Source organism: Spinacia oleracea, chromosome 4 (assembly GCF_020520425.1).
Source record: "Spinacia oleracea cultivar Varoflay chromosome 4, BTI_SOV_V1, whole genome shotgun sequence".
In the NCBI taxonomy this organism is placed as follows: Eukaryota; Viridiplantae; Streptophyta; class Magnoliopsida; order Caryophyllales; family Amaranthaceae; genus Spinacia; species Spinacia oleracea.
The window spans coordinates 2,841,125-2,867,976 of record NC_079490.1 but is presented as its reverse complement, the minus strand read 5'-3'; the positions used below and the strand labels follow the sequence as shown (position 1 = coordinate 2,867,976).

The 26,852-nt window shown below is 40.4% G+C and overlaps 2 protein-coding genes across 3 annotated transcripts; one reads left to right on the top strand and one right to left on the bottom strand.

Moving 5' to 3' along the window:
- Positions 1 to 6,021: 6,021 nt before the first annotated feature.
- On the top strand, positions 6,022 to 10,789 carry LOC110784189 (uncharacterized). Of its 2 annotated transcripts, XM_056843817.1 has the most exons (6): positions 6,022 to 7,964; positions 8,061 to 8,314; positions 8,403 to 8,486; positions 8,561 to 8,644; positions 8,722 to 9,396; positions 9,473 to 10,789. In XM_056843817.1, exons 1-6 carry the CDS (start codon positions 6,890 to 6,892, stop codon positions 10,271 to 10,273), a joined length of 2,973 nt encoding a protein of 990 aa, XP_056699795.1. In that variant the 5' UTR covers positions 6,022 to 6,889; the 3' UTR covers positions 10,274 to 10,789. The 2 variants fall into 2 exon arrangements, with proteins under 2 accessions (XP_056699795.1, XP_056699796.1); XM_056843818.1 differs by lacking the exon at positions 8,403 to 8,486.
- Positions 10,790 to 18,564: 7,775 nt separating this feature from the next.
- Positions 18,565 to 21,573, bottom strand: LOC110783321 (pentatricopeptide repeat-containing protein At4g28010). The gene has a single exon (XM_021987647.2). It carries the CDS (start codon positions 21,106 to 21,108, stop codon positions 18,910 to 18,912), a length of 2,199 nt encoding a protein of 732 aa, XP_021843339.1. The 5' UTR covers positions 21,109 to 21,573; the 3' UTR covers positions 18,565 to 18,909.
- Positions 21,574 to 26,852: the final 5,279 nt, after the last annotated feature.

The following is a 26,852-nucleotide window of genomic DNA, read 5'->3' as shown; positions in this document are numbered from 1 at the left end:
ACTCCGACATACAGAAATTAGTTGTGGAAAAAGATTCTTTGCAGGAGGAAGTCAATGGTTTGCGTCTCGCGGGGGCGTCGCTGACTCTGGCTAACCAAGACCTCGAGCAAGCTTGGGGGCGGATTAATGAGTTAACTGAGGAGTTGGCCTCTGCTCGGAAAAGACATGTAATACCTCGTATTTTTCTATTATTATAAATATATTTTATTATATTTATAAAGCATTTCGTTGTATTTTTACAAATTAATTTCATTTAATGAGAATTAAATGCGCTTTTATTTTTAAGTAATTTAAATATTAATTATTTCGAAAATCGTATTTTTATTAAATATATTCAAGGAATTTATTTAGTCGGGAATTGTTGGGTCGTATTTCAAAAACGAATTTAATAAACTTAAAGCGCGGTCGTTTTGTTTTAATTAAACCCAACAAAGCTTGTAAGGAAATAAATGAACTAAGCCCGAAAGCAAGCCCAACTCAAAATTACCCTAACCTAGCCCACAAAGAAGAGGAACCTATAAATAAGACCTCATGTCAAACCCTCACAACCAAAAATTCAGAAATCTCTCTCTCTCTCCTCTCCCTCTCTCCTTGCGGCACACTCCACCCGCACTCCCTCTTCTTCGTGCGCCCTTGCTTGCAGCGCAAGCCAGCCCCTCGCCCTCTCTCTCGCCCGTCTCTCACGCCCGTCTCGCTCGCCCGTCCCGCACCGCAGCGTAGCACTACTTGCCTGCGAGGTTGCGTGGTCGTGCTCGCTTGTCCCCTCGTGCTCACGTTGTGTGCGTGCGTGTGTCTTGCTGTGCCCAGCGCCCTCGTCGCCTGCCCTGTCCCTCGCGCGCGCGCGCGCCCGTGCTGTGGTGCGTGCGTCGCTGCTGCTACTATTGTTGTGGTCGTGTGTGTTGGTCGGCACACACACACACGATTAATTAATCGTTGTGTGTGTGTGTGTTGATCAATTGTTTAAACCAATTTTTGTTTTCAAAAATATTAATTTTCAGTTTTCAAATTGATTTAATTATTGTGATTGAGTTTATTTATTGGATTGTTTAGATTAATTAAAACGGTTATGAACACCATATTGGGTTAGTATTGTGTTTTAATTAAAGAGATTGGTTTTGATGCTTTAAATTATGATTTTTCAGATTTTATATGTTATAAAGTGTGGATTTTTGAAGTCAAAACATGTTTTCGTATTAAACTATTGCTAGGGTTTTGGTTTCAAATTGATTAAGAAATTGATTTACATAATTTAATGACAATTTAAATTATGGGAATCAATCAAAAATTTCAGAATGTTTGTTAGCTTTAAAAGGATGGTTTTTAAGGGTTTTAAAGCTAAAAAGTCAATGTTTTTATACTAGGACTTGAGTTGACTATTTGAGACTATTAAATTAACGATTAATGATTGATTTCTAACTAAATTAAGAGTTTTAGTTTCTTAAATAGTTGCTGGAAATTTAGTAAACATGGATAATAATTTAGTTCTCTTATTTTGTTTTATAGGAGTTGATTTCTAGTGAGTCGTGATTCGCACAGTGGCCCCCGTACTTAGGTATTCCAGGTACGTACAAGACTAGGGTGACCACCCATCCCTTGAGGACTTTGTGAAGTATATTAAATGCGAATCATGTGAACTTATATGTTATGAATTCATGTTTGATGATTGGGAATGATTATGTTGTTATGAATTCATGTTTAATGTTGAGAACAAGCATGTTATTATTATTGTTGAATCTATGTGAACGAGCATGTTATGAATTGAATTATGCTTTATAGATTCTATTGAACTATCACGTTATGGACTTTTATAATCGTTGAATTATATCAAGCATGTTGTTCAAGTTGGTTTGCATGTATGAGTAGTGCGCATGCAAGTTGTTATTATTATGCTATAGTACAGGATGTCTAGCATAATTATTGAGCCAGTCGAATATTGCCAGTGAGCAATATATATTCTACCAAAGGGGTAGAATATGTTAGAGAGTCTATGTGAATTGAATTAAGGACAATTCTTGCTAAGGGCACACCCCGCTTGTTAATAGGCAATGTCGGGTTATCTCAAACAGTGTTTTGAGAAGGAACAATGGGAGTAATTTCACTTGAGTCTTGTTTGATCACAAGTCCTAAAGAAGTAAAATATTGAAGTGCCATTGTTGAATTGTTTAATTGTTCAATTGTTTGTAGGTTGTGTCTTGAGTCGCCTTGAACATAATAGTGTAACCCAAAGAGCTTCAAAACTCTTGGAACGTATATACCTTAAGTATGAACAATGGGGGGAGTCTTGCCGAAAAACTTGTACTCTTCGAATGATACAAGACGTTGTTTCATTCTTCTTTTATGCCGTTGTGCATTGGAATTCCTGTCAGTATGGCCCGACTGTCGGTAGTAGCCCGACTTATTTTGGTGTATGGTTGGCTCCCATCACCCTTTTTTTTCCTTTTGAGGATACTTTACTTTTCCCGTTCGAAGCTACTTTTTATTAAACTGTAAGTCAAGAGTCGTGTCTCGTGTCGAGTCTTGTCTCCATGTTTACTTATTTATTCCATGGTTTTTGCATGTTGATTATTTAATTGTCGAGTGAAGCATGTTAGGATAGAATGATTATTCTAGCTTGTTCGTACTCAGCTTTTGCTGACTGCGTGCTTCATGTCTTCTGGTCATGGCCTTTGCCTTAATGACCCTATGATGATCCATCAATTGCATTTGCGTTGTTGGGGAGTAGATTTTCAATAAAGCAGGTTTGTAGAGATAACTTGCGGGAGAAGTTATCATGGGGTTCGAGTTGAGAGTTTATGCTTCCGTAATTTATAAACTCTATTTCTATTTATAGTCATGACTAATACTACTATTTTCAGTTAATGGATTTCAAACGGTTTGTTTTAGTTTGGGCCTCAACGGTTCCAACTTGTTTTAATTACCATTAACCATTTATTTAATATGTTTTGAAAGTTAGTTAATTCCGCTGCGTAATTCTGGTAAATAGCCTTAGCCGTTATCACGGTGGCGGTAATATCTTGGTAATTCCTGTGTTTTAAGTTGGAAAATGTTTTATAAAAAGCAAGGAATTATTAGGGTGTTACAAGACACGCGGATGAACTGGCTGAAATACAGGGTTCTGTGCAGGAATAGGTCAAGGTTACTATTGCAGAGTATTTAATCTCTGATGAACAATACGCATTGCTAACGCAGAGTTACGATGGTGGTTAGAAGACCTTCCGTTTTATTTAGAAGACTAGGCATCCTGAGATTGATCTATCTACTATCGAGGATGACTGGCTAGCAGAGCAGCACTTGGTCAATCAAAGGGAGTTGAGAGAACGGGAATCTGCGGGGGGCGAGTCTGAGGAAGACGATGGTGTTCCAGACTTCTGCGTGGCCAATGTTAACCCAACAGATGTTCCAGCTCCTACTCCTGCTCCGGAGGCTATCATTAATGGCTTGGGCGGCTATCTCCTTGTTCTTCCTGCACCACTAGTGTTTTTACCCAGTTGTTATGAATATTTGGATTTTTTTTGTGCCCCCTGCGTGGGGTTGACTTTTGAATGTAAATATCTTTAAACAATAGTACTAATGACCTGGCCATGATGATAGAATTTACTCTTTTTGTTCGTTCTTTGCAAGTATCAGGGCCGACCCTGGGCATAGGCGAGGAGTGCGACCGCCTAGGGCCCAAGGCCGGGTGGGGCCCAATATTGTTGACTGATCCACTAGCAGTTGTACATATATTAAATTTCGCACATTGGTATACGCTAGAGTATTATGGCGTAGTGGTTGGTTTTATGTCCATTCACACGCAACCCGAGTTCGAATCTCGCTTCTTGAACATTTATTTATCTCATTAGATTTTTTTGGGACAACTTTTAATTTCCTTGTATCTTTTTTATTTTTACTTTTATTTTTTTTGCTAGTTTCTTTATATTTCTTATCAAAATGGGTTGATCTCCATATTATAAAAATAACAAATAGTCAAAATATAAGTAGTAAATATTTTTCTTGAATAAAATACTATGGCTACGTTAGTTATTACTCTTTGACCTTAATAGGATTGTGTTAATAGAAAAGACTCAAATAATATAAGATTAATTAGTTGTAAAAATAAAATATAATTTAGTTGCTTACTTTTTTTAATCAGTAGTTCGTACCTCCTGTTAATTTCTTTTGAGGGGTATCGTGTTTTCTTTCATTTGGTTGATTAATGGAGTTAAAACATATATAGTACGAAATATTTTTATTGGAAAATTTATTAAAATTTACGCAATTATTTTTGGTGACAATGAATCGCAAATTCTTAATACTTCGTATTTTTTTTTTTTAAATAAGGGGCCTTTTTTCTTGTTTCGCCTAGGGCCCATAAAATGTCAGGACCGGACCTGGCAAGTATAGCAGCAGAATTTTTCCCAATTTTCTCTATCCGCGCACTCTACTTACTTTATTTTTGCTCGTTTTGGATTTATCGCTTTCCAACCTCTGCGGGTTGCTTTGATTTTGGGTTGATCTGTCGTTTTCCAACCTCTGCGGGTTGCTTTGATTTTGAGTTGTTATGGCTTTGGCCAGAGCATGGAAAGCGCAATACTTCTTTGGATCTTTGTACTTGTTGTACATCTTTGGCGGCCTCTGCCACTTTTCATCTTCCTTACTAATAGCGAATATTTGTGTCTGGACACGTGCAACGCACGTGTGTTACTAAATTTATTTACGAATTATTGCTAATTACTCGTAAACAATAATTTATAATTAGAAAATATAAAGAGTAAAACTAAGGTTTTGATGCAAATTAAAAATAGAGACGTAGCAAAATATTAAATTTTTGTAAAATATAATAACTTCAAATTGATCAATAAAACATGTTGTACGTTACTATGGATCGTTACTATGGATCATAAGGAGTACCAATTTCAACATTTGGAATATGTCGGGATAATTTGGAACACGTATATTTCTTGACTCTAGCTCGTTGACGATTCATGTTTTCAACTGTCAGAAATTTGAGTAAAACTTGATTGAACATTGCATTATTTTGGTCCAATAAGTTCACCCCAAATATTAAGAACATTTAATTGTATGTCTTTTATTTTATGTAATTAATTTAATTGTAAATTTTATTTGTTAACAAGGTGTTATAATTACTTCGTAAATGATTTGATGGAAGATGATTCAGTTAAAATTGTTTTAAATATTTTTTTATTGACACTTGTGAATTATTATTTACAATTCTTTTAATCTTTTTAGGTGATTATTAATGTAATACGTAGTACATGATTATGAAAATTTAAGCACATAATAAAATTATTAATGTTGTCTAAACAAATAAGGTAATACGTACTCCGAAAAATACTCCATGTCATTTTTTTAAAAAAAATTGTGGTTCATACGGTTTAATATAAAATTATAATTTCTAAATGATTTCATGTAATTAATCATTTTTATTTTTGTTTGTACAAATTCAGGAAATAGTTTAATGATTTTTTCTTGTAATTTTTTAGCTTCGTAAAGGATTCTATATAAGCATATCTTGTCAAAATACATTAAAATTCAAATGTGGTCGTTAGTAATTGAGTATTACATGTAATATAATTAAAAGAATTCGTCAAATACAAATTCAAAATTTTGTCATTTTGCTTGTTACAATTTAAACTTCTATTTTCACCAATTACAACTTTAAAATTCGACATTCAAAACTACAATATTGAGTCGAACCTCGAAAAATTTAGACTGGAAATGATATCATATACTTATTTTCAACTCATTCAAAATAGAACTATATGTTTCTGAAAAAAAATTATAATTATGGTCTCGGCGCTACCATAACGACCTTTATATTGGTGGCTTGCATCATTGACGGTAGTCTTTCCAACAATAAGTTAGAAAGTAGGCGGCTTTGATATGTATTAATTTTTTACTTTAGAGTTTTTTCCCCTACTTATATGATTGTATTATCAGCATATGGCTATACAATTGTTCATACTTGTCTGAGCTTATTCAGTTATATTTTGTTAGTTTTACTCCAAAGGTAATAGTAACTGTTCCGGTGTTGTAAAGATGGAAACAATGGGCTTCGAATGAAGGCCCTTTTGTATGTGTTGAAGATCTTGCTTGTTTGAATGAGTGGAGTCCGAATTCACCTGCACAATAGCAAAGTTACTAGCCTCGGGGGTGTTTCCGAGGAAAGCCCCTCCGATGCCTAAGTAAGAATGATGCTCGGATTCTAGAGAGAAGTTCTCTAGAAGAGTAGTCTTAAGGCGGTAAATTCGACGTACCTTGAGGTGTGAGCCTTGGCGGCCTATTTATAGTGTTTGCACAATAAATGCCCATAGGTCATTTATTGCTATTGGGCCTTGGGCCTTGATGGATGGCTGACTAGCCATTGGTGGGTTTGATACTGTTTGTTTAGAGCCATTGGGCTTTGGACTTAGTGGCCCAATAGAGAATCAATTGGGAGCCCAAACAACATGCCCCCCAGACCCGGTCCATTTAGAATTAAATGGGTGGGTTTCCAGCTGTCAGAAGTCCGAAAGTTCCCTCTCTTTTTCTGAAAAGGGATGATTTGCATTGATGACAAGTGTTGGGAGTTGTATTGTGCCGTGTAGATCGTGGGTTTGAGGAAGTTGATGCGCCCCTTTTCTTTTCTATAAATACGGGGTGCATTGCTCTTTTCGAACTTTTTACTCCTTCTTTCAAACCCTTTCTCTCTCTAAATTCCGGCGATCGCAGTGCGATTTGTTTCTTCAGATCTACGAAATTCGGCCAACTTTGGACTTCGGGAACTTGTGCTGTTCGTTTTATCGGCGAATTCCGCTTCGGAAGAAGGTAATTTGTTTCTGAATTCTCCTTTTTTCTTCGTTTTTCCTTCTACCCCTCAATCTCAACCCTAGACCGAGAATTCGCGGCCATGGCAAAGAATAGGGGCAAGAGCAAGTTCGTCGTTGGCTCCTCTAGTGAGAGGGAGAACGTGCCTTCGGGAAGGTTACCGAAAACTTCGAGGGTTCGGCCTTCGGAGAGGCCAGTGGAGAGGCGTTCGACTGGTTGGGATGCTTCGAAAGATGATGTTGTTGGCGGGTCTAGCGTGTCTGAACGCGCAACTTCTGGTAAAAAGGCTGGCTCTTCGGGTGTGCGCCGCTCCTACCCTGAGTTTCCAGTTCATTGGACTGAAGCTGATCCGCAGGGTAAGTATGCCCCGATTCTGCATGAGACCACTAAGATCGATGGTCCCTTGGAAAAATCGGTCAGTGGTGACTGGTTGGTGGAGGCGAAGCTGGGGCATTACCATCGGAGGGCCGAAGAGTTATACGGAATCCAGCACGCCTTGGGGTACTGGTGCGAGCTTCCCGACCAGGAGCGTCCTCGGGTGACTCATCCGCCGAGGGGGTTCATCTCTGTGTATACTCATCATTTGGAGAACGGCCTCCGCTTTCCTTTGGATCCCTTCATATCCGAGCTCCTGGTGTCGTATAACATCAGTTTGGCCCAGCTTACCCCCAAATCTATGAGGCACATCATCGGATTTAGATGGGTGTGCGATTTTATTAACTTTCCATGCTCTGTTGCCGTGTTTCGGGATCTGCACGATCTGTCTTTCAACCACGCTTCCAAGGGGGATGGGTATGGTTGGTGGACCATTATCAACAAAAGATCCCGAAGAAAGGGGGAGCCGAACTATATTACGGCCTACCCTTACCTCAGCTCTGATCATAACTGGAAGACGGAGTGGTTGTTCGTTCGTGTGCCGACAGATCCGAAGCATCCACATTTTTACCGCCCTCCGAAGTGGTTTGTGACTCCTGATCCTGATATGCGAAGCGTGGCTGCTCCGGATCGGAACCATCACCACTACGTGGATCTCCTCCAGTGGTTTTTGGCTCGGGAGGACAACTACAAATTGCCGTCCAACTGGCTCCCGAACCTCAACTATATCTTGCGGGAGGACATTCTTGCTGTTGCCGGTCTCAGCAGGATTTTTGACAGGGGTAGGTGTCTTTCGGCTGGGACCGTGCTTTAGTAAGTTTGCCCTCTTCCTTTTTGGTCTCGTTTTACTGATTTCGTTTTGTGCTTTGTTTCTGCAGAGTACGGCTTCAGCTGCGTTGATCCTGTGGTCTTGGGTATTTCTTTGGATCTGAAGACCATTCACGACTCGGCCCCTGATTATAAGTTCGGGAAGGAGAATCCTCGTAATCCTCGCTTGAAGGATTACGTGCTGTCTCCGTCGGGTGTCGCTCGGATATCTGAAGTTCGAGCTGATCCGTGGGATTCTGCCTCTTCTCCCGAAGCTGTTCCAGTGAAAGTCGTGCTCCCTGATTTGAGGACAACCTCGGATCCGGTGAGTGTTTCTAGTCTCAATATCTTTTGTTTGTCTTTCTTTTTGGTTGGCCGTCGGCTAACGTCTTGGTCCTGGACCATCTTTTTAGGGTCCTGGGACTGACGCTGTGCCGCGTGCCGTTCCTTCGGTTTCATCTCCGGCTCGGATAGATATCTCTTTATCTAGGAACCGGGTACTTCGCGATTTTTCTTTATTCCTTCTTTTGTCTTGTTTTACCTTTATTGACCCTTGGTTTCTTCTGTTTAGGATCAGCGCAAAAGGAAGAGCAGCACTCTTTTGAGGCCTTCTGCGCATCCGAAGAAGGCGAAAGCTGATCAGTCTTCGGAGAAGGTATTTGTTCTGACTTAGAGCTTTTGTGGTCTGTTCTCTCTTTTTCTGAAACTGACCTTTGAGCGTTTGCCCTGTAGGAAGTGGTTTCGGAAGTCATGCCTCCTCCCAAAAACCTCCTTCACTTCATGCCCTTGCCCGGGCAGAAGTTGAAGAGTGTGGTGGTTGTGGAACCGCCTCCCGTGGACCAACCGCTGGCTGAGGAAGATACCATCCCTTCTCCGCTGAAGCCGTCTGCTGCTTTAGGGATCGAGATCCAGGATATAACCAAGGTGATGGAGGCAATTGAAGCCGACCTTGTTCCTGGCTCGGATGTCCCTATTCTGGCCGAGCAGAAGGAAGAAGCTGCTGACGTTTCTCTCGAAAGGGAGAAAAGTCCGGATAAGGAGATGGTGGATCTCACCGAAGCTCACGTAGAGGTTCCCGAAGCTGAGAAGGAGGAACCCGAGCAGGGTCTGACGAGGAAGAGGCGTCATTCGACCTTGGGCTCCACTTCGACCTCGGCCCTGGATAGACTGATCCACGCTGACCCTTGCTCGGATGTTCCGCTGAAACGGATCCCCGAGGAGGTAAGGGAAGCGATGGCTCGCTATGCCAGAGCTCCGGTTTTGGGGGAGAACCCCATGGCTCACGTGGGATCTTTGGTGGGTCCCGAAGCTGCACGGGAGAATCTTCTTCGGGCCAACCCGCAGTGGAGGGTTCCTGGAGCTGAGGAGAGGAACCCAGCTATGATGGCCCAATATTATCTGAATGAGGTAAGTGTTGGAAATTTTGTTTTGAGTTCCGTTTTTGGTTTGTTGTCTTCTTTCCTCATCTTTTCTTCTTTCCCAGGCTGTTTTCTGGTCCTCGTTCGCTTCCGAGTGTAGCTCGGTTGAGGAAAGGCAGCTGAGGAGGTATCAGGAGGCTTATGCTCGTGATATCCCTGTCTTGGACCAGAAGGCTGGGCAGCTCATGGCCGAGATGGTGGACCTCAAGCAACTGTACCTTCAGTACAGTCGTGAGGCTAGGGAAGCGGCGGAACAGATCGGGGCCGAAGTTGGGAGGCTCACTTTCCAAGTTGAAGAGGATGCTGAAAAGATAGCTTCCTTCGACAGGGAGAGGAGAGAAATGGCTGCCAAGTTTGCGAGCGAACTTGAAGAAAAAGACAGTCTTCTCAAGGAGATGACGTCTAAATTTGAGGCGGCCATTAAGCAGAGCCAGGAAGCGGAGGCGAGGCTTCAGCAGTTTATCAAGCACCGGGAGATTGTTCAGAATCAAGCTGACAAGGTGCCCGTTCTCCAGCTGAAGATCCGAGAGAAAGATGCTGCCATTCGGAAGTTGGAGCAAGAGAGAGTTGACCTCTACACTGCTGATCAGTGTAGAGAGCAATACTGGAATGGCATCCTGGGTGCTCGGCGGATGTTCGCGAAGCACATGCCTCATTTCCCTTGGAATGAGAAGGTTCCGCTCTGGATGAGGGCCCAGGATCACTTGGTGGAGTGCCAGGCCGATCGAGACGAAGCTGAAGCTGAACGCCAAGCTGCTCTTGCAGAGGCTCGGGCCCAGAAGGCGGCTTCCGAAGGTGATACTACTGCTGGGGGTTCTTCGAAGGATGCTCCTCTGGGGGATGCTCCTGAGACTCCCAAGAGCTAGGGATTCGGGCAGTCGTCTTCTTCAGAGTCGGTCGGTTCCAGTTGAGGACTTCCGAACATGTGCTTGCCTTTCCCCCCTTTTGCCTCGGCGCTGCGTTGTACTTATTTCTTTTTTGTTTTCTTTAGTACTTCGGTAGGCCGGTATTGTCTGTTGATGGCTGCCGATTTTAACTTGTTTCATTTTGTTTTCAATTTTTGAGGTTTTTCGATGTATTTGTACTTCCCCCAAATATTGAATAAAAAATGAATGTTTGTTACTTGGCTGCTTCTTTTCAACTTGTTCTTTCGCAATTTTTAGGTCTTTAAATCCGTAGATTTCTCGAGCTCCTCTTTCTGTAGACTTGCTAAAAACCTTTTGACCTTGCGAGCTCTTTAGATCCGTAGATCTGTTAAGAGACTTTTTAACCTTTGCGAGTTCTTCAAATCCGTAGATCTGCTAAGAGGCTCTTTGACTTTGCGAGTTCTTCAAATCCGTAGATCTGCTAAGAGACTCTTTAGTTTTGCGAGTTCTTCAAATCCGTAGATTTGCTAAGAGACTCTTTAGTTTTGCGAGTTCTTTAAATCCGAAGATCTGCTAAGAGACTCTTTAGTTTTGCGAGTTCTTCAAATCCGTAGATCTGCTAAGAGACTCTTTAGTTTTGCGAGTTCTTCAAATCCGAAGATCTGCTAAGAGACTCTTTAGTTTTGCGAGTTCTTCAAATCCGTAGATCTGCTAAGAGACTCTTTAGTTTCCAGACTCTTCAAATCCGTCGATCTGCTCAGAGGTTTGGATTGTTCTTCCGATCTCTTGTGGTTCGGAAACCTGGGCAAGAGATCGCTAGTCTGCCTCTTTAGTTATGCCTTCGGCGATCCGTGGATCTGAGCCGGAGTTTTATAACTTGATTCGAGCGACTGTTTGTTGCGAACAAATTTTATTAGGGTACCGCGAATCCGAGGATTCTGGACGGTTCCCTGAAGTGTATGATTTGGTCATTTCTTGCATTTTATCAAGGAATGGACAAAGTCAACCTGTTTTTAGTCTCGGATTGATCAGATCCGAGGCTGCATATATATATAAGGGGACAATAAATATAGAGATGAGTTCAATGAAACACATGGTGCCAAATGGCTTTCCTCTTCTCATTAAACAACTTACTTGGTTTACAGACAGAGATCATACAAAATATTTCTTGAGAACATCGGTATTCCAATGGTTCTTCAGAATTGTTCCATCTAACTGTTTCAGCATATACGTGCCTGGCCTTTTTTCGGAATGGATGATGTATGGTCCTTCCCAAGTGGCTGAGAGTTTGCCATGGATCCGTCCTTTCTGAACCGAGGCGGCGTTTCTGAGTACTAGATCACCGACTTTTAGGGGTCTGGCGTTGACTCTTCGGTTGTAATGCTTGTTGACCCTCTGCAAATAGGCTGCGTTGAGTGTCCTTGCATCGTTCCGAGCTTCGTCCAGTAGATCTAGAGCTTCGGATAGAAGTTGATTGTTGCTTTCTCCTTGTAGCCCATCATACCTGTTGTATGCCTGGATCCTCAGGCTTTCTGTTCCGATTTCCACAGGAATTACAGCTTCGGATCCGTATACAAGGTGGAACGGTGTTTGTCCGGTAGCTTCTTTTTCAGTGGTCCGAAGGGACCATAGCGTTCCGGGTAGCTCTTCTAACCATTTATTTTTGTCATCCTCGACTCTTTTCTTGAGTGCGTTGAGGATGAGTTTGTTAGCAGCTTCGGCTTGCCCGTTGCTTTGTGGGTGACAGACTGCCGAGTATGCTAGGTGTATGCCGAACTGTTTGCACCACTTTTGCAACGGGGTGTTGTCGAACTGTTTCCCGTGGTCGAAGACCATCAGTCTTGGTATGCCGAACCTTGTGATGATGTTCTGCCATATGAACTTGCGGACCTGAGGTTCGGTGATGGAGGAGACAGCTTCGGCTTCGATCCATTTGCTAAAATAGTCGACTCCTACAATCAACCACTTCTTCTGGTTCGTCGCTGAGGGGAAGGGACCAATGATGTCTAACCCCCACTGTGCGAATGGTAAGGGATACAGTGTTGATTGTAGGGTTTGAGCTGGTTGATGGATGGCTGGTGCGAACTTTTGGCATTTCTCGCATTTCCTTGCCATCTGCTTTGCCTCGGAAACCATAGTGGGCCACCAGTACCCAGCCCGAAGGGCTTTATGTGCTAATGTCCTACCTCCAATGTGGTTTCCGCATATCCCGAGGTGGATTTCCCTTAGGATGTAGTCAGCGTCTGTTGGACCCACACATTTTAGCAGCGGAGCAGAGAATGATTTCCTCATGAGCTCTCCTTCGGCGCTGATGATGAACCATCTGTTGAATCTTTTCAGTTTTCTCGCTTGCAGCTTATCTTTGGGGAGTTCTCCCCTTTCTTTGTATGCAACTACTGCGTCCATCCAGCTAGGTTCGGTACGTAAGCTGCATACTGTGGTGGGTAGCAAGTCGATGCTTCTCTCTTGGTGAACTTCCACGTGGACCGACCTGTTTAGGTCGATGAGTGTTGAGCTTGCGAGTTTTGACAGCGCGTCTGCTTGCGTGTTCTGTCCTCGGGGAATGAGGATGACTTCAAAGGATCTTAACTTTGACGTTAAGGATTTAATTTTTGCTAAATAGGCTGTCATGCTGGGCCATTTGGCCTCATACTCCCCTCGGATCTGGTTGGCTACAAGCTGGGAATCAGTTTTGAGGCGAACATGTTCGGCCTCCAGGGATAAACAAAGCTCTATCCCTGCGATTGCGGCCTCGTATTCGGCCTCGTTGTTGGTTGCTTTGAAGCCGAACTTCAATGCATACTCTATGCTTTTCCCCGTCGGGGGGATCAGTACAACTCCTGCCCCTGAGCCGTTTATTGTGGAAGATCCGTCAGTGAAGACCTCCCAAGTGCTTTTCGTATCATCCAACATTTCCTGGTATGAGCACTCGGCCAAGAAGTCTGCCAATGCTTGTGCTTTGATTGCTGTCCTCGGCTGATATTTGATGCCGAACTCTGATAGTTCGAAGGCCCAGGCAGCCAATCTTCCTGACCTCTCTATTTTGTCGAGTACTCTTTCGAGCGGTTGGTCAGTTAGCACTGTGATCTGGTGGGAGTCGAAGTATGGCCTCAGTTTTCGGGCAGCTACCACTACTGCATATGCGACTTTCTCGATGAGTGGGTACCGGGTTTCGGCCCCTGTGAGTGTTCGGCTGGTGAAGTAGATTGGCTGTTGCTTCCTTTCTTCTTCCCGAAGAAGCACTGCGCTGACGGTTCCAGGGCTAACTGCGACATATAGGTACAGGGTTTCCCCCTCCTTTGGTCTGGCCAGTGTCGGCAGTTGAGCTAGGTGGGCTCTGAGTTGCTGGAAAGCTTCTTTTTGCTCCTGTTCCCATATCAGTTCGGGATCCACTTTCCTCGGGACCCCCTTTTTCTTGACTGGTTCTGCTTCTCCTCCGGGGAGGTTCTTTGGTTTCAGTGCCTTGAAGAAGGGAGCTCCCTTGTCCGAGGCTTTTGATATGAACCTTGTTAGTGCGGCTAACCTGCCGGTTAGCCTCTGCACATCTCTCTTGGTCTTCGGCTCGGGTAAATCCAATGCCGCTTGGACTTTGTCTGGGTTCGCATCAATTCCTCTTTCGCTCACCATGAATCCGAGGAACTTCCCTGACTTCACCCCGAAGACGCATTTTTTTGGGTTCAGCTTCATGCTGTATTTTCTCAGATTTCCGAAGGTCTCTGCCAAGTCTTTGACATGGTCTTCCTCCTTGATGCTTTTTACGATGGAGTCATCCACGTAGACCTCCACATTCCTCCCTTTCTGGTCGGCGAAGACGTGGTCAACTAACCTCTGGTAGGTGGCTCCGGCATTTTTCAAGCCGAAAGGCATCATTTTGTAGTTGAACACTCCTGCGCTTGTGATGAACGCTGTCTTTGCCCTGTCATCGGGGTGCATGAATACTTGGTGGTAGCCTGAAAAGGCATCCATGAAGCTGAGCAGTGCATGGCCGCTGGTGGAGTCAACCAGTTGATCTATCCTTGGCAGGGGATAGCAGTCTTTGGGGCAGGCTCGGTTCAGATCTGTGAAATCTACGCACATTCGCCATGAGCCGTTCGCTTTCTTGACCATCACCACGTTGGCCAGCCACTTCGGATACATGCATGGTTCGATGAATCCGGCCTCTTGCAACTTTTTAACCTCCTCGGCGATGGCTTTGTTTTTCTCCGAGGAGTAATTTCTCTTTTTTTGCTTGATTGGCCGAGCTTCAGCGTTGACATCCAGCTTGTGACAAATCAGCTTCGGATTTATCCCTGGCATATCTGCTGCTGACCATGCAAAGATGTCTTTATGATCCCTGAGTAATCGGATCAAATCGATTCGGAGCCCCGAGCTTAGGCCCTTGCCTATTCGGACGCTCCTGTCTGAATCATCTTCGAGGAAGATATCCTCCATTTCTTGATCCGGTTCGGGGGATAGGGTTTCGGGGCGAGCATCAACTTCCGCGGGAGACAAGCTGCTCGTGCTTGCTCTTCTCCTTTTTGCCTCGCTTTCCTCTCCCGTAGCTCCTTTTTCCTCCTCGGGGCCGTCCCCTAGTTTGGGCTTTCGGACAGCAGTGTGGCAGGTTCTTCTCGCCACTTCTTGATCACCTCTGATTCGTTCGGCGAATCCTGCATCCGAGACGTATATCATCAGCTGGTGGTATGTGGAGGGGACTGCTTGCATCTTGTGAATCATGGTTCTCCCCATGATTACGTTGTATACGGAGTCGCAGTCCATCACCAAGAATTCGTCCCGAAGGGTTTTTGCTGCCTGGCCTTCGCCCACTGTGACTGGCAGGGTGATCTTTCCTCGAGGGATAGCTGCGGATCCGTTGAATCCGATCAGAGGATAACTGACTTTCGTCAGTGCTTCCTCTGGTTCTTCGAGGATCAGCTGCTCGAAGCAGTTTCTGAAGATGATGTTGACGGCACTTCCTCCGTCGACTAACACTCGATGTACGTTGTGGTTGTTGAGGTCCATGGAAATGACCAGAGGATCGTCATGTTTGTACTGGACTCCAAAGCAATCATCAGCAGTGAAGGTCATGTTCGGGGGGTGTGGTTGGTTGTCTCCAACCGCGCTGAAGTTGACCCGATGGGAGAGGGCTCTTAGGTGTTTTTTGCTGGCCTGGCCAGACTTCTGTCCCCCGAACACCACTAGGATGTCATTTTTCTTGTGCCCTGTTGCTTCGTAGACCCTTTTCTGGGGTTGCTCGTGTTGTTTGCCGCTTGCGGCCTTTTCTTTTTCCTCCCTTCGGTCTAACAAGTACTGTTTCAGGTAGTCTCGGCGAACGAGGTCCTCAATGTTGTCTTTCAGCGAGTTGCACTCTTCGGTATGGTGACCGAAGTCATCATGGAACTCGCACCACTTGTTCTTGTTTCTCCGAGCTGGGTTGGACTTGAGCTTCCCCGGTAGTTTCCACTTTTCATCATTTCTGTTGAGGCTAAATATCTCTTTTCGGGGCAGAGCTAGTGGAGTGTAGTTGGTGTATTTGGGTTGAAGTTCACCCCTTCTCCCGTCTTTCTTCGGGCTCATCTCTCTAGCTCCTACTTTCTCTTTCCCTTTCCTTGAGCCGCCCTCGGGCCTGCTCTGGTTATTCTTTGTGTCCCTCGGATCTGACGATCCCTTCAATTTTGCAGCGGCCTTGTTGAACTCTTCGGTTCTGATGAACGCATCGGCCATTTGGAGCACGTCAGCTATTTTGGAGGGGTTCTTCATTGAGAGTTCGTCACGGAACTTCCCTTCCTGGAGCGCGTGCTTCAAGGCGAAGATGGCCACGTCTGGCTGCAAGTTTGGTATGTTTGTTGATTCTTTCATGAATCTGGCCATGAATTCTCTCAGACTTTCGTCTCTTTCTTGTTGGATTGAGGTCAGTTCTGCTGTGGTTCGCTCGGGGCGATTGTTGCTCACGAACTGTGTGCAGAATCTCTTTTTCAGCTTTTTCCAGCTCTTGATCGATCCCTTCGGCAGCGATCTAAACCACTCTCCCGCCACTCCGGTTAGCGTGGTTGGGAAGTATTTACACCAACATGCTTCGGAGTAGGGACTCAAGAACATTTGCTGTTCGTATGAGATGACATGATCCCTCGGATCTGTGATTCCGCTGTAGGTTAGGTGCGCTGGCAGTCTTACTTTCGGTATCTCTTCCATGATCAGCTCGTCCGAGAAAGGGGATGACGTAGGAGTCATGATTCTTTTCCCGAGTCTAGCCCTGATGCCTTCGTTTGCCGAGGTTCTGTGATTAGAACGCTCGGGCGTACGATGGGGGCTAGGGGTTCGATCATGCCTCCTGTCTCTTCTTCTTTCTCGGCTACTGACCTCGGGTCGTTCGCCAGACCTGCTCGACTCACCTACCCCGAGTCTCGTATGGATCGAAGGTCTTAACCTTGAATGGACCGAGGGTCTCAACCTGCTGAGCACCGAGCTTCGGATCCGAGTGTTACGAGTAGTTGATTCGCTTTGGAGAGCTGTTGGAGTAGGCGATGGTCTCGCAAACCAATCTGGTTGCTGTTGTGCCCTTTTTTGGGTGTCCCACGTGCTTTCCATCCACCTCGACGTCAAGTGTGTACCTGTCAAGGGAAGGAGTTCTCGTTCGGGTCTGGACACTTCCACACTGGGTGGCTCGTTCAGCCTTCGCCTGGTCCTCCTCTCTTCTCTGCGGTCATTTGCCAGCCCTTGCTGCTTCTCATTGAAGAGGAAGTTTTGCATGATGGTCATGGCCGCAGTGAGCTCTTCCCTAGTTGGAATCGGAGGTCCTGCATTTGTGGCGGTCGTAGCTCTGCTTGGCTGTGACCTCGCCATCGATTGAGGGTGCCCCTCTTGGTCAGATTCTGAATCTGACCGCACCATCATATCGTCGTCATTGTTGTTAACAACATCGTTCACCATTTTCGCGGAAAGAGGTGATTGATGTCTTTCAAAGGCTTTGAAGTGTTCTTCCCCACAGACGGCGCCAAATTGTTCCGGTGTTGTAAAGATGGAAACAATGGGCTTCGAATGAAGGCCCTTTTGTATGTGTTGAAGATCTTGCTTGTTTGAATGAGTGGAGTCCGAATTCACCTGCACAATAGCAAAGTTACTAGCCTCGGGGGTGTTTCCGAGGAAAGCCCCTCCGATGCCTAAGTAAGAATGATGCTCGGATTCTAGAGAGAAGTTCTCTAGAAGAGTAGTCTTAAGGCGGTAAATTCGACGTACCTTGAGGTGTGAGCCTTGGCGGCCTATTTATAGTGTTTGCACAATAAATGCCCATAGGTCATTTATTGCTATTGGGCCTTGGGCCTTGATGGATGGCTGACTAGCCATTGGTGGGTTTGATACTGTTTGTTTAGAGCCATTGGGCTTTGGACTTAGTGGCCCAATAGAGAATCAATTGGGAGCCCAAACAGTAACTTTTTACTATATTGGATGGTGTTTACAGTTGTTCATACTTGTCTGAGCTTATTCAGTTATATTTTGTTAGTTTTACTCCAAAGGTAATAGTAACTTTTTACTATATTGGATGGTGTTAATCACATTTGTATATGTCGTGCTTTTAGCATTCTACAATAGTACAATTGGTTAACTAGCATGATTATATTACCTCAATTGTTGACTAAGCTAATTACCTAACTTAATTACATTACTCCACATTTTAAGTTTTTCTTTAAAAAAAATTCAGTAAGGATAACAATAATACAATTGTTTTATTTACATGGTATGGAGAAATGTTCTGTTAATCTATAATCCCGGATGAGTCAACTTGAGCTAGCTTAACATATTAGCCTTGTTGATAATGGAAGAAGGATAAAGGCTAATTCCCTAATACAATACACTCTTACAATCCTACTCATCTTATTCCTATTGAATCATCAAGGTAATTACTCGATTATAACTTGTTTCATCTCGGATAAGAGTTTAATTTGTGTTTGCTTATTGTCAAGTATCTTTAATTTGTACTAATAAAAAGTACGAAAATTAAATTAATTGAAAACTACAAGTCAAGTCAAACCTAATAAGGTTCTTCTCGACTATTTTTTTCCTTATAGATCGATCAATGATCAAGTACTATCAAAATTTAGCAAAATGGGAGAGTAGATCACACCAAATCAGACCAGATTAATATTTATAAACTATAATCAAGACTACAAGACACCTTATAGTCCTTTACTCTTACCGACGTTACCATCCTAGTCTTATTAGAAGGCCGAGGAGACGAGAATTGCTTCTTTCAACCCCCCAAAAAAACACCTAATACAGGGAGAAATGTTGGAAGAAATAGCATGGATGAATACAAGTAGCTGAAGGATGCGTTATATTCACCTGATTTTCACTGATTTTTAGAAGAAACACCTAATACAGGAAGAAATGTTGGAAGAAACCCTATGTGACTTGTGTTAAACACTAAGGATGCACTCTATTCACCTGATTTTCACTGATTTTTTCTGAATTTATCTTTTCTGAACTTATTTTCCCTTAAAAAACAGAACAAATCCTAATTACATCAAGAATCAATAGAGCTTTCCACAACCAAACAAATACAAAATGTATTATGTTAAGCCTTCAAAAATCCAAATACTGCAAGAGTAGAGAACGCAGACTTACTAGCCATCATACAAGCTCAAGCTTCTCCAGAACATACATCAAGAACCAAGCTTCGGAATTTCTGAATGCAACTTCTGAAGATTTTCAAGAAAATCATTGCAAGGGATTTCATCATCTTCTTTCAAACCATCTTGAGAAAATGTAGGAAGAAGATCCACCATATTCAACTCATTACAATGACAAAGACATGTCAAGATTGTCGCTCTCAACTCCGAGTTCAACACAAGTTTCTCATCTGCCATTCGATGAAGCAAACTCAAAACTTCATTCATATCACCTTTTAAACAATACCCCATTAGCAGATTCTGATAATCAAAACAATCAGGTTTAAAACCCTTAGAAACCATCCTCTCAAAAAGCTGTTTTGCCTCATCCATCAATCCAGCATCTGAAAACCTCTGTATTAGAGTGGAAAATAGAATTTTATCAGGAACCAAACCTCTCTGAAACATATCTGTCAATATTGACATACCATATTCAAAATCACCAGATTTAAGGGCTCCGTTAATCATCACAGCAAAGGAAACAATATTTGGTTCACAGTTTTTCATTTCCTTCATGTTTTGGAATAACATCTTTGCTTCATCAATACTACCTTCTTTACACAATGTTGTCATCAATGTAGTATAGTCCATAACTTGAGGACTAAAACCAAAGTTCTTCAGTTTCAGAAACAGACCTTTCGCAATGTTAACCATTCGCAGTTTGCAGAAACCATCAATCAAAATCCCATACGTGTATGAAGTTGGAAGTATTTTATCCCTGATCATGTTTTTCCATATTTCCAGACATTGAAGAACGTTTCCTTCCTTCAAATATCCACCAATGAGTGTACTGTAAGTAACCTCATCTCCGTGAATTCCTGCTTCGTTCATCTTCTGGTAAAATGTTTCAGCTTCAATAAGGTAACCTTCCTTGCAAAGCCCTATGATCATTGTATTGTATGCAATAACATCTGGTTGAATATAAGCCTCATCTTCAAAAACTGAGTTGAAGATCATTATAGCATCATCAACTTTCCCTGTTTCAAGAAGACCTTTAACCAATGTAGTGTAAGTCAACAAGTCGGGTTTCTTCCCTTTATCCATCATCATCTTCAATATGTCGAAAGACTCAGAAATTAAACCAGATTTGCAGAGTGCATTGACTACAGAATTGTACGTTGCAACAGGCGGTTCTTCACCCTTATCTTGCATCAGTTTCAACATGGAAACAGCTTTTGCAGTCTTCTGATTTTTGCAAAGACCATCAATTATACCTGAATAAACAGTTGCATCAGGATGAATCCCTTTTCCCGTCATATCTTTCACCATTTTAGAAACTTCTTCCCACCTTCCCATGGTGGAAAGAAACTGCAACACACATGAATAAGTGATCACATTAGGAGTCACTCCCCTTTCCAACATCTCATGAAAAAGCTCCTCAACTTTATCAGCATTTCCCTTATTGCAAAACCCTTTAATAAGAGCACTATAAGCAACAACATCAACATCAAAACTGTTTTCCTTCATCTCCTCCATCAACACCATTGCATCTTCCATCTTACCAAGTTTACACAACCCATCTAAAACATTAGTATACGATTTCAAATCAGGAAAACAACCAGCTTTCTTCATTCGATCCATCAAATGTAACGCCTCGAACACCCTCTTCGCCTTAGAAAGAGCATTTGTTACTGTATTATAGCTAATAACATCAGGTTTCACAGAATTATTAGCCATTTCTTGCAAAACCTCCATTGCTTTATCTATCTCTCCATTTTGACATAGACCCTTCAATACAAGATTCATAAGGTACACATTAACCTCAAAACCGCTCTTCCATATCAACCCAACAACCCCTAATGCATAACTTGGTTCAGGTGATTTCACCAAATACTCAAGCAAAGCAGCTAGTGAATAAAACAGCGGTTTAATACCAACATGGGTCATTTTGTTATACACTGAAAACGCTAATTCATGTTTCCCTGCCTCCCTAAGCTCATTAACAAGGAAATTACATGTTTTGGGAGAAGGGGTTGTCCCTGAAGTGAAGGCATTGTTAAATAATGAAGCTGCTGCTGCAAAAGAACGATCTTTTCGACATAATGATACTATTTGGGCATCGATATTATCAGTTTGAACTAAATTTTTCCCAGGAAAAAGAGATGAAAGTGATGAAATTGTGAAGGGTAAGTTGAATTGAAGATGATTACGGGGATATAAACGTGGGTTGGTGAAAAGAATTCTTTGAAGCATTTCAACAAACAGTTGGTGGGCATGAAATCAATTTGAATTGATTGAGCAAGATAAACTATTACGGGATGATTAACTGATTAAGGCGAACTAAAAAGGGGGGAAATTGATTGTACCTTTGGATTTTCGAATGCTTTGATCCAGATTACAGAGGGAACTATCAAATTGTACGAGGAAGATGTATTTGGATGATAGCGGGTAAGGGTTTTTTTTTTTTTTTTTTCGGGTGTGTTTATGGATTTATTTTTTTGGAGGGAATGATAAAGAGGTTTTTTTTTTTTTTTTTTTGAATAATAGGTTTTTTTTTTTTTAAGTAGCGGGTCCCGGGTTCGGCAAAACTAGCGGTAGTGTCACGCTTGTAGCTTTTGAGTAATTGTAAATCTTCGTTAAAGCGATTAAGTTTTGGAGAAAAGAACATACGATGAGTGATAAATGTGTTCTACATTATCACTTTCACACTTTGCCACGAGGTGGGCTAGTGTATTACAAGCACTGCTAATATGAGAAAATTACACGTAAAATTTTAAAGTATGTTTTTTAGTTTCTGTTTCTACCATCATGGTAATCAAGTGAGTTGAAGAGAATCAATATTTCGTCACCGATTTGATCACATTTGACACATCATATGTCACATAAATAGTGGACACGTCACACGATCATAACTCTTAATTGTATACAAATATATATATGATTGTGTCTAATGTCTAGGTGACATTATATTACTTACTTTTTGTATTATATTTATCTTTCTGTTAAAACTTTAATTCTTAGCCGGTCTAGCGCACTAGTATGATTGAATTTGCTATATGTAAATTTTAGTTTATTATTTAATAATTCATATTTCCTCCGTTTTTTAATACTCGCAACTTTTGTTACTTTTATGCATGTCAATACATAACTTTGATCATTTATATCTTAACATCTCTTTATGCAAAAATTATAAGAAGTTGATGTTTTGAAAATACGCATTGAAACGAATCTAACAAGATCTACATGACTATGTTTTATCTTACATATAAAGATAAACAAAAGCCAAAGTAGATTAATAGTGTAACATATGTTATATGTGATACATTTTATTTGTTAAGGAGATCGATGACATAGCATGTTCTAGTGATTAGTGAGTTCTACGTAACACGCATAAGTTATTAAGACGTTTTTTTATTAGAGTAGTATAGATACATTAAATGATTTGTTAGTATAAAACAGTATTATGCAAGGTAGAATGAGAAAACACATGACCATATCTTAAATACTACTTGTATTTTGTTATGTCAACAAAAAATAAAAATAAAAATTTCGTCAATGTTAGTTTCAGCGCAAAGCTGAACTGATTTAAGACTAGTTACATTAGTTAATGGTTAACCTTGTGTGTTATCAAACATGCCCACTTATAATAGAACAACCTAAAAAAAAAAAACATAAATCGGGATCACAAATTCTTATTCCCTCTGTATTTATTTAAGGGATACACTTGCCTTTTCCGGCCGTATTTATTTAAGAGATACACTTGCCATTTTTAGTAACTTATAAACCTCACTATCTAATTAAATAATCTACGGTTTTTTCATGAAATGCCCTTGAGGTTTCACAAAATGCACCAAATACACCCGCGCGTTTCAAATTACATAGTATACCCCTATTTAAACTTATTTGCACCAAATGCCCCTAGACTTAACGGAAGTCTAACTCCGTTAACATTAACTCTTAATTAATCTAACTAATCCTAATTTAACCATAATTAAATACTGATTAGTCTAATTAATCTTAATTAACTCTAATTCCCCTCTCTCCTCTCACTCTCCTCTCTCCTCTTAATCTCACATTCTCACGCCATTTTCTGGGTATCATCAAAATGGTGAACCCAACCACAATATTCCTTCTTCAAACCATCTTCATCAAACATAAATTGCTAACTCAAACCCCCAAATATCCGAACCCAAATTTTCGAGTGAATTGAAATCGTGAATAGCGCAAAAAAAAAATGGAGAGTTTGATAGTCTGAAAATGAAGAACAAAACAAACTTGAAAATGAAGAACAAAACAAATCAGAAAAATTGGAAAAGATATATAATCTGAAATTTGAGAGTTTGATTCCTAAATTCTCAACTATAAATTCGATTCCAATGTCCCTCGATCCCAATTGCTGCTATTCTACTCTCCTATTTGCTGCTACTGTTGCTATCTCTTCCTGCAGAAGAACTCGGCCCCAAGAACAAAAACAAGAACACAAAATCGGAAAAGAAATAAAAATTTGAAAACGAAATTCATTCTAATCTACGAATTGTTTCTGATTCTCTAATCTAATTCTAACTACCCTGCGCTATTTTCTATCCTAGTTGTTATTCTACCTCGCCCAATACAAATTAGAACTTCGTTCTCGAAATCGTTCTTCAGCATTTATGTTCTTCTTTTTGGTTCGAGGGAGCAGTTGCGATTAGAGGAGATCGATAGAGAATAGCGCAACAAGATTTGTTTTATGTTTTTCAGATTTTGATTTTAGGTATAGCGCAACAAGATAGAGAATAGCGCAGCTGGGTTCAGATCGATAGAGAATAGTGCAGCAAGATAGAGAATAGCGCAGCTGGGTTCTTTGTGAGTATAGAATAGCAGCAACAGCAACAACAAAGGGCAAAAAACAACAGAATTTGGGTAAATTAGAGAGAGATTAGAGCCACTAGAATTCGAATTTGTAGTTTAGATTTTCGATTTTAGGTATTAAACTCTCAAAATTTCATATTCTCTTCTTCAATTTTTTGGGTTTTGTTCTTGAATTTTCAGATTTATTGTTCTTCAATTTTGGGCTTCAAATTCAATTATATTTGTTAGCTAGAGTTAATTAGAGGCAATTAGAGGTTAATACTAACAGAGTTAACGGCCGTTAGTCATTAAAGATATTCAAGGGCATTTGGTGCATTTTTTTCAGTAATGGGGGTATATTATGTAATTTGAAATGCGCGGGTGTATTTGGTGCATTTCGTGAAACCTCAGGGACATTTCATGAAAAAACCGAATAATCTATCTACACCCCACCCCCACCCTCCACCCACTAAAATGACATGGACCCCACTTGTTTTACTTATTAAAATATCTATCAACCCCACTTGTTTTATTACTTTATTTCATTTAATTCTTCTTCTTAATACCCGTGCCCGGCCAAGTGTATCTCTTAAATAAATACGGATGGAGTATTTACAAAGGGTGTAAAAGTTAACTCAAAATGTGTAAAAGTTAAGCTTATATATGTAAAAGTTATCTATTTTTAAGTGATAGATTTTTTCATTTCAGTAAAAACATATTTCTTCAAAACCACTAATAATGTATAAAATTAATCATATAATCATTTCTATCAACTTTTTTTTTACTAATATAAAAGTTAATCAAAACTAGGTTAAAGTTACGAAAATATGGGTAAAAGTTATCTTGGTGTACAACAAATTTATTGTACACCTTGTGCGCGCAAGACTTTTTGAATCAGGATACTAGAGTTTGTTGTTTTTGAAAGATTAATTTCCGTCATACTTTCATTAACATCAAAGTATATATATACTAGTGTATATTAGGAAGGTAAATTATACACTAACTCAATCTACGATATACAGAATAATATCTACGATTACATAAGATTATTTACATAATTTATCACACCCCCACAGTCGAAGCAGGAGGTACATGAACGTTTCGGCAACTTTTGTGTAAGACCGCCTTACCGGAAAGACCACTTTTGTTGCTTAACTAATTGGTTCAATTTCTTAACTAATTGGTTGCATTACTTTATTAATTGATTCAATTGCTTAACTAATTAATTCCTTTGCTTAACTAATTGGTTTCAGTGCTTAACTAACTAGTTCAAGTGCTTAACTTATATGATACCAAGGTGGTCTTTTGTGTAAGACCGTCTTATAGAAAAGTTTGTACGAACGTTTAGACTGTCCCAAAAATCCTCAAAAAGCACTAGACATGTATTTTTCGTCATGTTTTCATGAACTTCAAAAGGTATACACACTAGTGTACATTAGGAAGGTAAATTATACACTAAATCAATCTACCGATATACAAAATAATATCTATGGTTACATAAAATTATTTACATAATCTATTAGTTTTCTTTCTTAAATTATCGTGTAAACGATAAAACGACAATTATTTTATAAGTATAATTATTTAAGTTTGACACAAAAATTCACACATAAAATTGCACACAAACACACCAAGACATCCATCATCACACATAATAATGACGAGTGACTTAATGACAATTTATTATTATATTCCCTAATCAAAGCATATTAATGCACATCTTCACTAATCCTCTTGCTTAGTTGAGTAGTAGTGGTCAGTTGACCATACTTGACAAAGACACAACAAACTCATACAAATACTATGAAATTCCCACAACATAAAATACCTCTCTCCTCTCCCCACATCCCATAATCTATGCCAAAAAAGTAGTATGAACTAAAATGTTGAATTATACTTCACTATACACTTACCCTTTTTACACTTTACCTAACCTTGCAAAAATAACACTCAATTATCTAAACAATAATAAATAAATATTAAATATCACTAAAATAAAAACAGGTCTTCTGGCAAAGTGTTAGAGGACATGATCAAATATTAAAATATAATGATCAGATAAATGAGCTTTTTAACTCTGGCTCTGTTTGTCAAGCCATTTCAAGTATCTTAGGGCCCGTTCGGTATCACTGTCAGTTTCCAGTTTTGGGTTTCATATGTCATATGATTTAGATTGAATTATTTATTTAAATATAGTCATACCTATTGTAATCATGTTAATTTTGAAAGCCGATAACAAAAAACTGAAAACTACTTTTTATGGTTTTCATATTTTGGTTTTTAGTTTTGTAAAAAACAGAAAACTGGAAAGAAAAAACGATACAGAACGAGCCCTTAGTTAACAAGGTGTTGAAATTTTAAATCACCTTATATGATTAAAGCGGTTTGATCGACTAACGCCTTAAGTAGCATCTAAGGTCCTAATATGGATTTAAGTTGAGATGCTACTTCGAGTACCATTTCAATTTAAGGTTCTCGCTTTTAAGATTTCGTCCTATTCGACTTATTTTGAATGAACATATATTATATGGATTTATCTAAACCTATTTGAACTTATATTATTTGATTTTTTTTAAATTTTTTTTTTGAAAGAAACTTATTCGTGCGGGAAAATGATTGGAAACACTTATTTTTCATGAATTTATATTATCTGAACTTATACTGAACTTATTTTTCTGAAATAAGTTAAAATAACTCGAATAGAACACGTCGTAATTTATTATCTTAAAATATTTTAGTCTCTTAAATCATTAATTCTAACAAACAATTTACTCCGTATTTAATCAGGTACCTTTCATCATCTTATCATTTTCACCCATCAACTCTTCAATTTCATTTGCATCAATTTTTTTTTTTAAAAAGCTCATCAATTTCAGCAAACTTATTAGATTATGTCGAATCGTGTTCGATAAGATTAGTCCAGGAAAAAAAAAAACATTAAAAAATCCATAAACCCCAAAACGAAAGTTAAAAAAAGCTCCTCAATTTCAGCTAACTTACCAGAGTGTGTCGAATCGTGTTCGATAAGATTAGTACATTAAAAAAAATTAAAAAAATTAACATGAACCCCAAAAAGAAAGTTAAAAAAATGGAGTAATTAATAATTATTTTTTTAAAATTAAAATTGGGGCTTTGTTTTTGTATTGCTGCTAAAACTTTAGTAGGAC